Below are 14,149 nucleotides of genomic sequence, written 5' to 3' on the forward strand. Positions count from 1 at the left end.
GACCACTAACTCCACACTGCATTTAGGGAGAGTCTGTACCTAATCAACATTAAGTCATTTTTATTCTCCTCTGATTCAAATTCAAAATGTCATTTCCTTTTCAGAATTGGTTGGACCCTGCTAAGGAAATAAAAAAACAGGTTCGAAGTAAGTTCTTTTGGATTATTTTTTGTGGAAATGTGAAGGTTTTCAGAGAGCAAGTTGTCTGAATTGGTAGCCCATACCTAAGTGGCTAGTGTGAATACAAGCTTTTCTTATCTCAAATTTGATCTGGCAATTCCAATAGTATTCATTTTGTAGTTGTCACAACTTGGAGTTAAAGGACCGTGATGCTTGGCCTGTTTCTCTGCCTGTGAATGGATGTCAAGTATATGATTTAATCAACTGATGTTAGAATTGGCAATTAACCATTTAAAACTTCCAAACTGAATTATTAATGTTCCAACAGTCACAAAAGTATGAAAGGCCAGATGAAAGTCATAATCATTTCATAGCTTTGAAAAGGAATAACAAGTCAAACTGAAGTTTACTGTCTGGTAACAACCTCTTTTCCTGGTCCCCTGAAGGCAATTTGAAAAATACGTATTTTAATGGACCAAACAATTGCATGAGCAAGTCACAAATTTAAAATACAAGTAGCTAATAAGTCCTAAACAGTTGCTAAATTTTACTAATGATTAAATGCAAATTAAAATGACACATTTTTCACCTATTCAGATTAACAAAGAATTAGGGTTTAATAATAAACTATAGCACTTATTTACTCAATTGGTAGAATAAGTTGGTTCAATCATTTCAGAGGGCAATTGTCAATATTAAAATTTAAGCTGTACTTACTCTTTGACCCTTAATTTCACTTGTGGAAATTTATTCAGCATATCTATTAACGAGGAAAATGTGCATTTGTATAGCAAATGAAGTTTCATTATATTACTATTTACAGTAGCAGAAAACTAGAAGCACCTTAATTATCCATGTATAAAGAAATTATTAAGTCAATCATGGAAGAGCCATATAAATACATCTTAGCTCTCTTTAGTGAAAATCAGTTTGCAAAATATTATCTATAGCATAATCACGTTTTTAAAAAATTATGTCTGTATAGATGCATGGAAAACTCTTGGAAGGCAGGAAGGTTTTAATAGTAATTACTCCAGCAGTATCATCCAATGTCGGGGTTGAGAAGAAGGAGTTTTTAAAATTTTTTTACCCTTTACTATAGCTCTTACTTTTGCCGCAAACATGGATACTAATTTAAAATAACTACGTTTTTATTCATATTTTTGTCAGTAAAGTCTAAATTCTTCCAAACAACTAATTCTAGTTAAAGAACACATTTAAGAGCAGTTTATTAATAAGAACATCATTCCCATTTCAATAAGTAAAACTTTTCAACAGTTTACTATTAAAAGAGCAAGCAAATACTTCTCAGTGCCTTTGAAAGTTGTGAGCTATCAAAATAATACCCCAAGTACTAATAAAACATAATCACTAGTGAGCAGTTTGGAAATGGTTCAATACTAGATAATATCCCAGAAAGACAAAAGTATAACCATACTTCTAGATATAAGAAAGTCGGGTGATTATTTATACAATTAAGACATCTTTACCGTATGTTTGAGGGAAATTTGATGTATCCACTAACCAGAAACTTGATAACAAATTAGGTTAATAGAAACAGTTAATTGAGATGGAAACCAGGGATAGCTGTAGTTGTGATAAATAGGTGAAAACACTACTTATTTTTTGTTCTGAGGAATCCTAAGAAAAAAATTAAGATATTTTTCTAAGGAGTATTAAAGAGTTACTAAAATAGACATGCTGAATATATATCATAACATTTTGTGTGCATAAAGTTCTCTTATTCATCTAATTAATGGAATACTGAGCTGATTAATAATTGCAAAGTACTTTGAAAATATATAAAATGTTCAAGGATAAGTCATAATACCATGACAGGAAAGGCTGTATAAAACTAATTTTCTTTTTTATTATTAATAGGATTCATTTTTTCTTTAACTTCCCATTTATAGTGTCTTCTACCATCCTTTCAAAGAGAAGAAAGCTAAAGGGACAAGACAATCAAAACAAGAGTTTTAAAGGATTTTTTTTATCATGCAGATTAGGCAGTGTATATGACTTTGCCATAAAGAAAACTGACAGTCTTGCAGATAAAGGAGATAAGGAAAGTTGGAATTTCTTTAAAAATGGAATTCGATATTTTTACCTGTATTCTTTGTTGTTTCCCATCCACTAAAATGCCCTCTTGCCACAAAATTTTACATTCAACCAAGGCAGAGAAGTATTACCTTATCTAATGTAATTATTGTACCATCATCTCCACTTCCAAAATATAAATGATAAAAGGATGTTTCCATGCTTTTTATGCTGTGGGCTCACAGTATTCCTTTAGAATGAGATCTCTAAGAAAATGGAAACCGAGCTAACAAATATCTTAAGTCCAAATTTATGATATATAGAAAATTCTAAAACTTCATGCCTGTAATCCCAGTTCTTTGGGAGGCCAAGACAGGAGGACCACTTGAGGCCAGAAGTTCAAGCCCAGCCTAGGCAACATAATGAGACCCTGTTTCTATTTTTTTTAAAAATTGTTTTAATTAGCTGAGCGCAGAGACACATGCCTGTAGTTAGTTAGTCCTGGCTACTAGGGAGGCTGAGGGGGTTGGATCACTTGAGCCCAGGAGTTCAAGACTGCAGTGAGCTGTGATTGTGCCACTGCAGTCCAGTCTGGGTGTCAGAGTGAGACCCTGCTTCTAAAAAACAAAATTTTGAAACTGAAGAGTTCTTATGAAAAAAAATTCTTATTCCAGTCATCTTTTAAGCATGCAGGATCTTAAAATTTCTAAATAGACTATATTTTGTGATTTTAAGTATGTTTATGATACAGTAATTTTATGACATAGAGCATATATCGCACTTTTATGATATAAATGCAGTGTATTAGAAATTTTAAGATTTGTCTGGCATAAAAGACTAACATTAGAAATTTTTCATAAGAATGAACTATCATCAGTGTTATAATTTTCTATTTATCATAAATTTGTAACTTAAAATTCCACATCAGCATTATAGAAATATTCATTTTAATGTGTTCAAGCTGTTTCATTTCCTCTTTCTAACTAGGGCCCTCATTTGAGCAGATGTAGAGTTGCAAACTTATTTATTGCGTAAGCACTTCCTTCTCAGTGGATTTGTTTCTGTCATATTCTTTATGGGGATATGGATTTGAGCTTTAATCTGCCTCTCTCATTAATTTCCAGTGTTATGCCCCATTTAACTGGACTTTTTTTTCTTGATTGGGGTATAGATTGTATTATAGGTTCTGTACACTTTCCCATTGTTTCAAAATACTGTCCTGAAAGATGTATTTTTTGTGTGTTATAACCTTAGGGAAGTAGATTCCTTAGTAGTAGTAGTGATTTTCAAAATGTGGTTCCAAAGCCCATTTTTATTATTAGAACCATAAGGAAGCTTATTCAAGCCATCGATTCCTAGGCCATACTCCAAATCTCTGGAATAAAAATCTCTGGGGTGGAGCCTGGGAATTGGCATTTTTAACAAGTACCTCAGGTATTTCTTCGGCTCACTATAGGTTGAAACTTGCTTTCCTAGAATGAGGATTTTTGCATTAAATGTCTTTTCTGTATTTTTTATTACTTATTAGTGTCTAACTTGGATATTTATTATAAGATTGTATAATTACATTGCTAAACTATTCATTGGATTCAAGGCCTGCTTTGAAGTGAATGAAAATTATAAAAGAGCAATAAATCCATTTCCCATAACTAATCCATTAGTTTTAATTCCACTTGCTTGGTGGAAAGCCAGATCTCATTATGAACCTTATCACTGGCAAGCGTTGAAGGGATCTATTTTAATAGGAAGTGAATAGGAATCAATAAGGAAATAAAACCAAATCAGACTATTTTTGGAAAAACAGAAGTACTTTTTTGAGAACAGTGGGAAAAACAATTACGAAAATGTATTTGACTGACAGATATATTTTGAATGGTTTAAAAATGATACTAAGTTCCCAATAATGCCTGGTCCTATGCCAAATCCTTTATAGGGCACCTCAGGTAGAGTTCCTGCCATGTGGAATCTTAAATGTGATGTCAATGGTAGTGTTAAGAATTAACTATAACTAATACATGGATGGATCTATGCCATTTATGACAGAATGTAAGAAACTGATGAAGCTAAGTATTGCCTCAGATGCAAGAGAACAGTGCAGAGAAAGGAGCTAGGAAATACAGTACTGTACCTTCTTCTGAATGTTTGGGAAGGGCTCATGGAGCAATGGAGTTTCCAGAAGTCATTTAATGCAGAGACAGAGAGATTTGGAAGTCTTGGGAGAGTATTGGAAGCATAAGGGGTGGACTGTGAAGTCAGAATCCTAGAGTAAGGGCAAGTCGGTGGCCACTGGGTGAGGCATGGGTGAAAGACCTCCAGGGTGGAAGCCTGGGGGACTGGGAGGAATTTTTCAGTAAACCATTCGAAATACAAGCAGGACCTAGGCTCTAGTGTACCTCTTGGGTAGAGGGAACAAATATAAACAGCACCACAGAGAAGAGATACCCAGACTTTGGTAAGTTACTGCATTTGAAGGCCGGAAGAACAGAGTGAATACAGTAATGATCACATAGTAAATGTGGAAAAAAAAGAAAAGGGTATTTTCCATGTTTATATTGATAAACCATATACAATTAGGGTTAGTATTAATGAGATGTGGAGCTTAGTTAAGGCTTCATAATATTTCAAGGATATGTGTTGATAATACAGAGAGTAGATACTTGTGAGCTGACTCCTGGTTGACCCTTTTCAGTGCTGGAGAGGCCTTGAGTAGAGGCCACAGGATAAAGATTGCAAAGCATAAAGAGGATCCGGCTAAGTCTCAGGCTAAGGAGGTGCAGGTGCAAAATTTGGCAATATGCAGAAAATACATTCAAGTACCTATTTCATCAAAAATTTCCCTGAGCAAGAAAATAATTTTCAACAGTCCACAGAGCAGCCCACTTACTAGAACACTGTTCACTGCAACAAACATTTCCCATAAAATAAACGTATGTTGAATAGTCCCTTGACATTTATTATAATTGGATATGACCTGTAATAACAGAGCAGAAAGGACAAAGAAAATGGGAATTATGATTGTAGTGTTGATCTGTGAGCTATCCAGAAATTCGCAGCAATAAATCCAGCCACTCCCAGACTTATCTGATTGAAGATTATTCGTGTCACTCATGTTTTTTCCTTCTTCCAAGTGCTTATTTACCTTTGATTCTGAAAAGGGTATGAAGTTTGATCAGTTTCCATACTAGTTAAAAGTACCAATAAAGGATTTGATTGGGAAGAAGATTAGAAGTTAGACAAGGTTTCAGACTTATCTGTAGATTTCATGTGACCAAGGTTTCCCAGTTTTCCATTAATGGTCAAAAGTTGCCTGGGTGTTAATGCTTGGAGTTAAGGCAGTTCTGGCCATCAATTAGAGTCATAAGAATTTCTCAAGGTTTTACTCTAATTTTTTTCCATCCTTGCAGGTGGTGCTTGGCACTTTTCATTTAATGTGAAATTTTATCCACCAGACCCTGCCCAACTATCTGAAGATATCACCAGGTATTTGAAAGTTGGCTATGCAAAAGACAAGCATATTGGGAGAGTTGTGCTTCTCTTAAATGCTCCGGAAAGGAGCGTGCTTACATCTGGTAGCCTTACAATCATCCACGCTCAAATGGCAAACAAAAGGCGCAAATGAACAAGAGCAAACATCTGATGAGAAGATTTGCCAAATCCTATCTTTTCACTGTTGAATCTTTGGTGCCAGGCTGATATTCCCTCTGCTTGACCCTGGTGGGAAAACATGCAGAACTGAGATACTGTCATCCACCTACCATAGTCAAATTGGATGGAATTCAGCCTTGTATGATATAGCAGCTCTTAGTTTTTCTGCTTTAATACTTAGAGTAAAAATGTCCTTGGATGCTTGTGCTTTTTATATAACCAACACATACACACACACATAAATTTAAGTGTTTAATGTCTATGTCCTGTATATACAAGGAAAATGATTAATTTGTTTTCTAGAAAGAAGATATTAAGAAAGAAATCAAAACATTAAAATATTTCAGTTTGGTAACAGCTTTGAGTGTGAAAGGGGATCTCATTATAAAGCTGTACTGGATGTCTTAGTCTGGGCTGCTGTAACAAAATACTATAAAGTGGGTGGTTGATTGATAAACAATAGAAACTTATTTCTCACCATTCTGGAGACTAGAAGTTTGAGATCAGGGTGCCCACAGGTCAGGTCCTGGTGAGGATCTGCTTCCGGGTTGCAGGATGCTGACTTCTTACTGTGTCCTCATGTGGTGAAAGGGTGAGGGGGTCTCTCTCTCTCCAGCCTTTCTTATAAGGGCACTAATCCCATTCATGAGGGCTCCACCCTAATCACTTCCCAGAGACCCCCACCTTGTGATTCCATCACCTTGAGGGTAGGATTCGAACATATGGATTTGGAGGGGAGGAGACACAGACACTCAGTTCATTGTTCTGGTGTGCTCTGACCTTCTAGGCTTCTCTCCATTCACCTTAAAACCCCTACTCTCTTGCTCAGCTCGGTAGTAAGTTTATGACCAGTCAAAGCAATTTTGTGCAGTGTATGCAGAATTTTCTGTGTGAGCTTTGCATTCTTTTTGGAGGGCTTTACAGAAAAGGGAAATTACTCAAAACAACTTCAATCACTTGCTACAGTTAAAAATAATTTCACCAGACATATTAAGAGAAGGGTAAAAATTAGTTCCAGAGGATTTTTTATATTTGCAATAAATCAGAGAAAAGTTATAATTTCTTATTTAAAGATAGTTTTTAGTTGCTATTGAAGAACTGTTTTATTTTGGCTAATTTGTGGTTATAGAGCCCACATATACCTGGATTTGAAAATGTAGTTCATGGTGGGCCAGGCACGGTGGCGCACGCCTGTAATCCCACCACTTTGGGAGGCCGAGGCAGGTGGATCATGAGGTCAGGAGATTGAGACCATCCTGGCTAACACGGTGAAACCCCGTCTCCACTAAAAATACAAAAAATTAGCCGGGCATCATGGCGGGCGCCTGAAGTCCCAGCTACTCAGGAGGCTGAGGCAGGAGAATGGCATGAACCTGGGAGGTGGAGCTTACAGTGAGCCGAGATCGTGCCACTGCACTCCAGCCTGGGCAAGAGAGTGAGACTCCGTCTCAGAAAATAAAAAGAAAGAAAGAAAATGTAGTGCATGGTTTCTTTCTGTTGACTCATGTAATATTTGTAGAGCCGAGCCTGTTAAATGTTTAAGGATTTTTTGTCATAATTACATGGATTTATGTCACTTGCCTAAAATCATATTTAGAGGGGACCTTTAAACTTTCTCATAGTCCTCTGCTTCCATAGATGAACAGTTCATTTCTTATATACAAGGTACCAGGTGTGCTTTGTTCTATCCATATACTAGGCTGTGCTTGGGATTATTAAAACTCATCAATGTTAACACTTACCTTGAGGTCTTTGGCAGTTAGTAATTTATCTGTAAGTCTCAAAAGCAAAATAACGGAGAAGACAAATCAACATATTTTTGTAGGTCATATTTTTATGATATGGCAAAATTATATGGAAAATGTTAATTTCTCCAGTTTAAAACTGTTTATGGGGACAAGATTCTCGAATTTTAAGGTAGGAATTCTTTATATCTTAGATAGATTTTAAGAAGCTATCTAAATTTTAAAAATGAGAACTGAAAACAGGAGAAATTGTGTTATTATAAAGAGACTACCTCATTAAGAATGCAGGAAATTGAGAGTGAAGTTTATAATGACATAGCTATTGAGTTACCTGAAATCTGTTTTGCTCGTATAGTAAGACCTGTCACCTTAATATCAAAATACTTCCATAAGGCTAATTGGGGCCTAATAATCACACAGTCATGTCACTTAACAATGGGGATACATTCTGAGAAATGCATCTTTAGATGATTTTGTTGTTGTGTGAACATCTTAAGAGTGGACTTGCACAAAGCCAAATGGTAGAGCCTACTAGTCATCTAGGCTCTATGATAAAGCCCCTGGCTCCTAGGCTAGAAACCTGCAGAGCATGTGACTATACGAATACTGTGGGGAATTATAACACAATGGTAAGTATTTGTGTATCTAAACATAGAAAACGTACAATAAAAATACAATATAAAAGATTTTTCTTAATGGTACACCTGTGTAGGCCACTTACCATGAATGGAGCGTGCAGGACGGGAAGTTGCTCTGAATGAGTCAGTGAGTGAGTGAAGAGTGAATGGGAAGGCCCAGGACATTACTGTACACTACTGTGGGCTTTATAAACACTGTATACTTAGGCCACATTAAATTTATTTTTAAAAATTTCTTTCTTCAATAATAAATTAACCTTAGCTTACTGTAATTTTTTTTACTTTTTAAACTTTTTGACTCTTGTAACACTTAGCTTAAAACACACATCATACAGCTGCACAAAAATATTTTCTTTCTTTATATCCTTATTCTGTGAGTTTTTTTCTATTTTTAAAATTTATAATTTGTTTTTACTTTTAAAACTCTTTTGTTAAAAACTTAAGACATAAACACATATATTATTAGCCTAGGCCTACACAGGGTCAAGATCATCAGTATCATTGTCACCACCTACACATCCTGTCCCACTGGAAGGTCTTCAGGGACAGTAACACACATGAAGCTGTCATCTCCTAGGATAACAGTGTCTTCTTCTGATACCTCCTGAAGCACCTGCCAGAGGCTGTTTTACAGTTAACTTTTTATTTTTACAAGTAGAAGGAGTACACACTAAAATAATGATAAAAAGTATAGCATAGTGAATACATAAACTAGTAACGTAGTCACTTGTTATCCTTATCAAGTATTAAGTTCTGCACATGATTGTATGTGCTAGTCTTTTATACATGTAGGTTTGTTTACACCAGCACCACCACAAAGGCGTGAGTAATGTGTTAGGCTATGACATTAAGATAGCTATGACGTCACTAAGCAATAGGAATTTTTTAGCTCCATTATAATCTCATGGGACCACCATCTTATGTGTGGTCCATCATTGACTGCAACATCGTTTTGTGGCACATAACTGTATTTAAGAACATTTTTACATTATAATTCCCCCACCCAAGGATTTCAGGAACTGTACTGGGGACTGTTCATTTGACTTTAAAAGTTATTTTAAAAGATGTTAGAAGAATATGTCTTTAAGTTTCTTTTAGACTGTGCTTTCTTAATAAAACCCTATTATGAACGTCGACTTGCTTCTAAATGCCTTTAAATACTGTCTTTTGTAACCAAGTATTTTTCCCTTCTATCTAGAACAAGTATGTATGAAGTAAATATCAAAATATATAGACGCTAGAAAATTTATCCTAGAGAGGCTGTTCTACAGGGAGAAATTATTTGCCCACGATTTTTACCAAGCGACCTCCTTTTCCTGTATCCTCATGCTGCCTTCGTTGTGTTGTGCTTTTGGTTCCTGGAAGGTACTACCTCTGCTTGCAGTTGCGAGATGACATCGTGTCCGGAAGGCTGCCCTGCTCCTTCGTTACCCTGGCCTTGCTGGGCTCCTACACTGTCCAGTCAGAGCTCGGAGACTATGACCCAGACGAATGTGGGAGCGATTACATTAGTGAGTTCCGCTTTGCACCAAACCACACTAAAGAACTGGAAGACAAAGTGATCGAGCTGCACAAGAGCCACAGGTTAGAGGCAGAAAGGTGTTCATTTAAGTTGTGCCTTGATGGGAGAGTGTCCCGCACACAACCCACCTCTTCCCAGTACTGATTTCAGTCCATTAACGGCGAGACTTGAGCATAGTGTGGGTCCATGCACAGTAAAATTCTGAGATGGGCAAGCTCTCACTCAGAGCATCCAGGTGTTCATTTGTAGTGCTTTCTTGCAAAGCCCTTTTTCTTGTTATTCTTTTCTCATGTATCTGCTGGTGCCTCCATAGGACTTCTTATGAGATAGCATGGAACTAAGTGGGAAATATTGCAGCCTACCAGGGAAGGGAAGAGTATCATTGTAACATATTTTTCTTCTTATTAGAGGAATGACGCCAGCAGAAGCAGAGATGCATTTCTTGGAAAATGCCAAAAAATTATCAATGTATGGGGTAGATTTACATCATGCTAAGGTATGCATTTTTTTAAACCCTAAACTTTCTATTTAATGTTATGTAACTTGATGTTGTTATTACTGTAAGCTGGTGATTTTTACTTCAGTTAATATAAATGAAACCTCTGAGAATTCAAATCTCTGTTTGTCTTTTAAGCCCTACTCCACGATACAACAAATGTAGCTTTCTGATATTTACTGAGGGGTTTGCTCTTTGTGTCTCAAACTTGCATTACTCCTGGGCACAGCCTTCTGAAAGCCCGTGATAGGCAAAGCCTCTGATTGCCTTTTGATGCAGTTAGAAACCTACCTTGACATAACAGACTTTTACTTCACCCTGCCTCCCCATCACAGTCGTATTTCCCACTCTGTGCCGTCACATAACCTTTGCTCCCATCAGACTCTGTTTCTACGCTTTCCCTGACTATGTCCGTCTCTGGACTATCCTCCTCTTTCCTATCTGTCTGTCTGAACTTAGCCGATTGTCCAAGACTCAAGCGTCACATTCGTTAAGTGCCAGACACTGTCTGTGGCCCTACCTGGATACATACCAGGCAGCAGTAAATTCATATTGAATTTAAGAAGTCTACCTCTAAAGTTTAGGCACTCTGACAAATAATCAGAACTCTGAAATAAGGTTGTTGTTTTAAAGTTCAACTAGGCTAAGATTTGCTTCGTTGACTGGTGATGGATGAAATGTTAAAGGTGTATCTTGGGAATGGAGTCTTGGGAAGAAAGAATTTGGGTTGAGACTGTAGGAGGGTTACAGTCGTGAGGATACACAGAGCAGCTTTGACTCTGTGTCATGCTTTTCCTGGAATCTTCGTACTTTTCAGTAGTGGTAGAATGAAGATAGGACTACTAGTCTTTTTAAACAGCCCAGAATAAAAGTCTTGTGGAAATGCAAGGAAGCTTTTATGAAAACTTTTGTTAGCAAAACATACAAAATGTGTTAGGATCCTAGGTTTGGATTCTGATGCATTAGCAGTGTTAAAAAGGTCAATGTTAAGGTCAGAGGTTGTTTCTTCTGACTGGGTCCAACAGGATGACATTTTTCCTGTTTAGGGATGTGTGTTTGACTTTTATGGACAGAGTTAGTCACCGATTTCATGGTCTGAGACTCACAGAATGTGCAGTTACAGGTTTCCAGGCCAACGAGTGTCTTAAACAGTCAGGTTTAGGGCCTGGAAATGAAGAGAATTTCAGCTGGCTCCGTTCGAGCAAACACCTCAGCACCCCTGCGGACCCATTGCCGGGAGCTCTGTGATCTGTAGGTTCTGTTGATACTGGAAGTTGGGCTGCACTTTGGTTAGCTTTTGGAGAGCAGACTAATCCACAGGGATTTGGGGAGAATAGTGGCCCTTGAATCTGTGCAGGTTTGATTGGTTTTGCCGCGGATCACTCTGCACGTCATGCAGGATGAGCTCTCCAAGGCCTGAGCACTAGCAAAATCTCTGTGACTTGGCGGAGGTTCACACCAGGGATGTGCTGTTATGTTGAATGCCAAGCTCTTTGACATTTGTGTATAATTACAACAGCAGGTGTAGCTCTGTTTACTTGCCAGTTCATTATTACACTTTTTCACCTATTTTACACTCAGATAACAAAGATGTTTTCTATTATATGTTAGGTACAAGGTAGAGTGAGAATTTCAAAATGAAAATAAGAACAGACATTAAGATTTTTAAATTTCTCTTAGTGTTTCCCCCTAAGAGGCTAAAAGATAAGGAAACAAGAAGGAAATGAAGGGAGCCTGAGAATTTGAGTGAATCTGAAGCTATTTTTGAGTTAAATCACACACTTTGATTCTCTTACTGCCCAGAAATAAATAAATAAATAAAAGATTAGGGTGTGCATTTCAGGAAGTGCACCTCAGGATGTATCAGTGTTTCTATCAGTAAATATAAAATCACTTAACATTGCTATAGCTACAGAATTAAAATAGATGGCTGCCTTTTCATTTAATAATGTGATTTCAAATTATGCCAATTAAAAAGAAAGAGAAGGAAGCGCAAATGTAGCATTATAGGAATTTTTCTGAATATTAAGTATAACAGATAATTCAGTTATAGACTCCATTTTCCCATGCAGCCAAACTCCATCATTTGAAGAAGCAAATTTACTGAAACAAATTGGAACTAATCTCCGGTTATGAGCGAGATGCCTCGCTTCTGTTGACGGTGTGAAAGACCCTGAGCTTTACAATCCATTTAAAAATTCTGAGCTGGAATCCTGTATGAAGAATAAATACCCATATTACACAAAGGTCCTATGTTTTGGAAAACCTAAATGCTTTGTTTTTTCTTTGTACATCTGTCTCTGCTTGTTTGTCACTTAATGTGCATCTTGATAGGCTTTGTCAGAGTCATTTATTTTATGTAAGATTCTGAAATGTAGATATAAGTCCATATAGGATATACCACAGAGTAGGATGGCAAAATTTGAACACTGATGTTGAATTAAAGAAATCGTATGCCCCTTTATTTTCATGATGACAGAGACTATTTGGGTACACCCCAGTGCTCCTTGCTAAAGGGAGTGCACATGTATTTATTGATAGTGAAATGCACATGTCCTTAAGAAATACTGTTGTCATAACTTTTTAAACCAAAGATTTCTCAGGCCCAGCAAGGTGGCTCACACCTGTAATCCTAGCACTCTGAGACGGGGGGATTGCTTGAGCCCAGGTGTTCGAGACCCAATAGAATAAATGTAGCAGAACCCGATCTCTACCAAAAAAAAGAAAATGTCGAGTGTGGTGGCACGTGCCTGTGGTTCCAGCTACTCAGGAGGCTGAGGGTGGAGGGTTGCTTGAGCCCCTGGAGGTGGAGGGTGCAGTGAGCCAAGATGGCACCAGTGTGCTCCATCCTGGGCAACAGATGGAGACCCTGCCTCAAAAAAAAAAAAAGAAAAAAAAAGATTTCTCAAACTAACCTCAATACTGTGGGCTGTGGCAGAAAATTTGAAATGAAAAGTATCATTTTTTTTTGCCGTGCGATTAATGAAATGGAGACTTGCATCCAATTTAAAACTGCACTCGTTTGTGCCGTTTTCATTTTTCATTAACCTCTATTTCAACAAATGTGTAATGGCTTCATGCATGCAAGGTAGGCAGTGCGCTGGCCGTGAGATTACAAAGATAAACAGAGCTCCTGCTCTCAACCAGCTTTTGTCTCCAGGAGAAGGAAGACAAGCGGTAGTTTATTTCAGTGCCATTTGCTAAGGGTGTACAAGAGATAACAGTTTGATTTGGGGACACAGAGAGGTGTGTTTTGGAGGGGACAAGAAGAGGAGGCATCAGAGCCTTCTTCATCTTCCTCATGAAGGGAGCTACTGTTTTCTTAAAATTCAAAGAATTAACGGGTGATTAAAATTTTTATTAGAAGTTTTATTGTTATCTAATAATGGAAAAGGTTTCGAATGTCCTTTCCCTCAGTAGGTTGAAGGTATACTTCCTAAAGTCCTGTTCTGTAGTTACCAAAAATAAAATGAGTCAAAGAGCAGTGATTCTGGCAGTGCTTCCTCGTTCCTGCACTCTGCCGATGGCGTAAGGTGGTCATCTCTGAGTGGTGGCGCAGACAGATTGGCTGGTTTTAAAGGATCAGTAATGCCAGCTGTGTGTCAGCATCAGGTTATAGCTCTTTAAATCACTCTTTCAAATTAAAGTCCTAGATAAATGGTGGGCAGTTTCCAGTCTTTGAGTTCTCCTCAAATTTTATTATATTGTAATATCCTGCCATCAAATATTTCCACTCCTGCAGAGTAATTCAGTATGTCGTGGAGTGATACGTTTCCAAAGTAAAATATTTCATTTTAAACCAATTATGCTTTGTTGGCAAACTTACATTTCCCAGAGATGGACCAGTATATGTATTTCTGATTCTGGAAATTTCCATCTCCTGCCTTGCATTGACAGCAGACCTGGGCATAGCTTCCAATGGATGCTCAGCTCATGACCCTTTCTG

The 14,149-nt window shown here is 37.3% G+C and overlaps 1 protein-coding gene across 50 annotated transcripts in view; it reads left to right on the forward strand.

The window, feature by feature from the left end:
- The window catches only part of EPB41L3 (erythrocyte membrane protein band 4.1 like 3), a 236,951-nt gene that overhangs the window by 185,640 nt on the left and 37,162 nt on the right, over positions 1–14,149 (forward strand). For all 50 annotated transcript variants that reach the window (XM_016933355.4, XM_016933356.4, XM_063795989.1 and 47 more), the window contains 4 exons: positions 105–147; positions 5,562–5,637; positions 9,551–9,769; positions 10,116–10,203. In XM_016933355.4, coding sequence (XP_016788844.4) covers positions 105–147; positions 5,562–5,637; positions 9,551–9,769; positions 10,116–10,203 — 426 coding nt within the window. The remainder of the gene's footprint in view (positions 1–104; positions 148–5,561; positions 5,638–9,550; positions 9,770–10,115; positions 10,204–14,149) is intronic.

This window comes from Pan troglodytes, chromosome 17 (genome assembly GCF_028858775.2).
Source record: "Pan troglodytes isolate AG18354 chromosome 17, NHGRI_mPanTro3-v2.0_pri, whole genome shotgun sequence".
Classification (NCBI taxonomy): Eukaryota; Metazoa; Chordata; class Mammalia; order Primates; family Hominidae; genus Pan; species Pan troglodytes.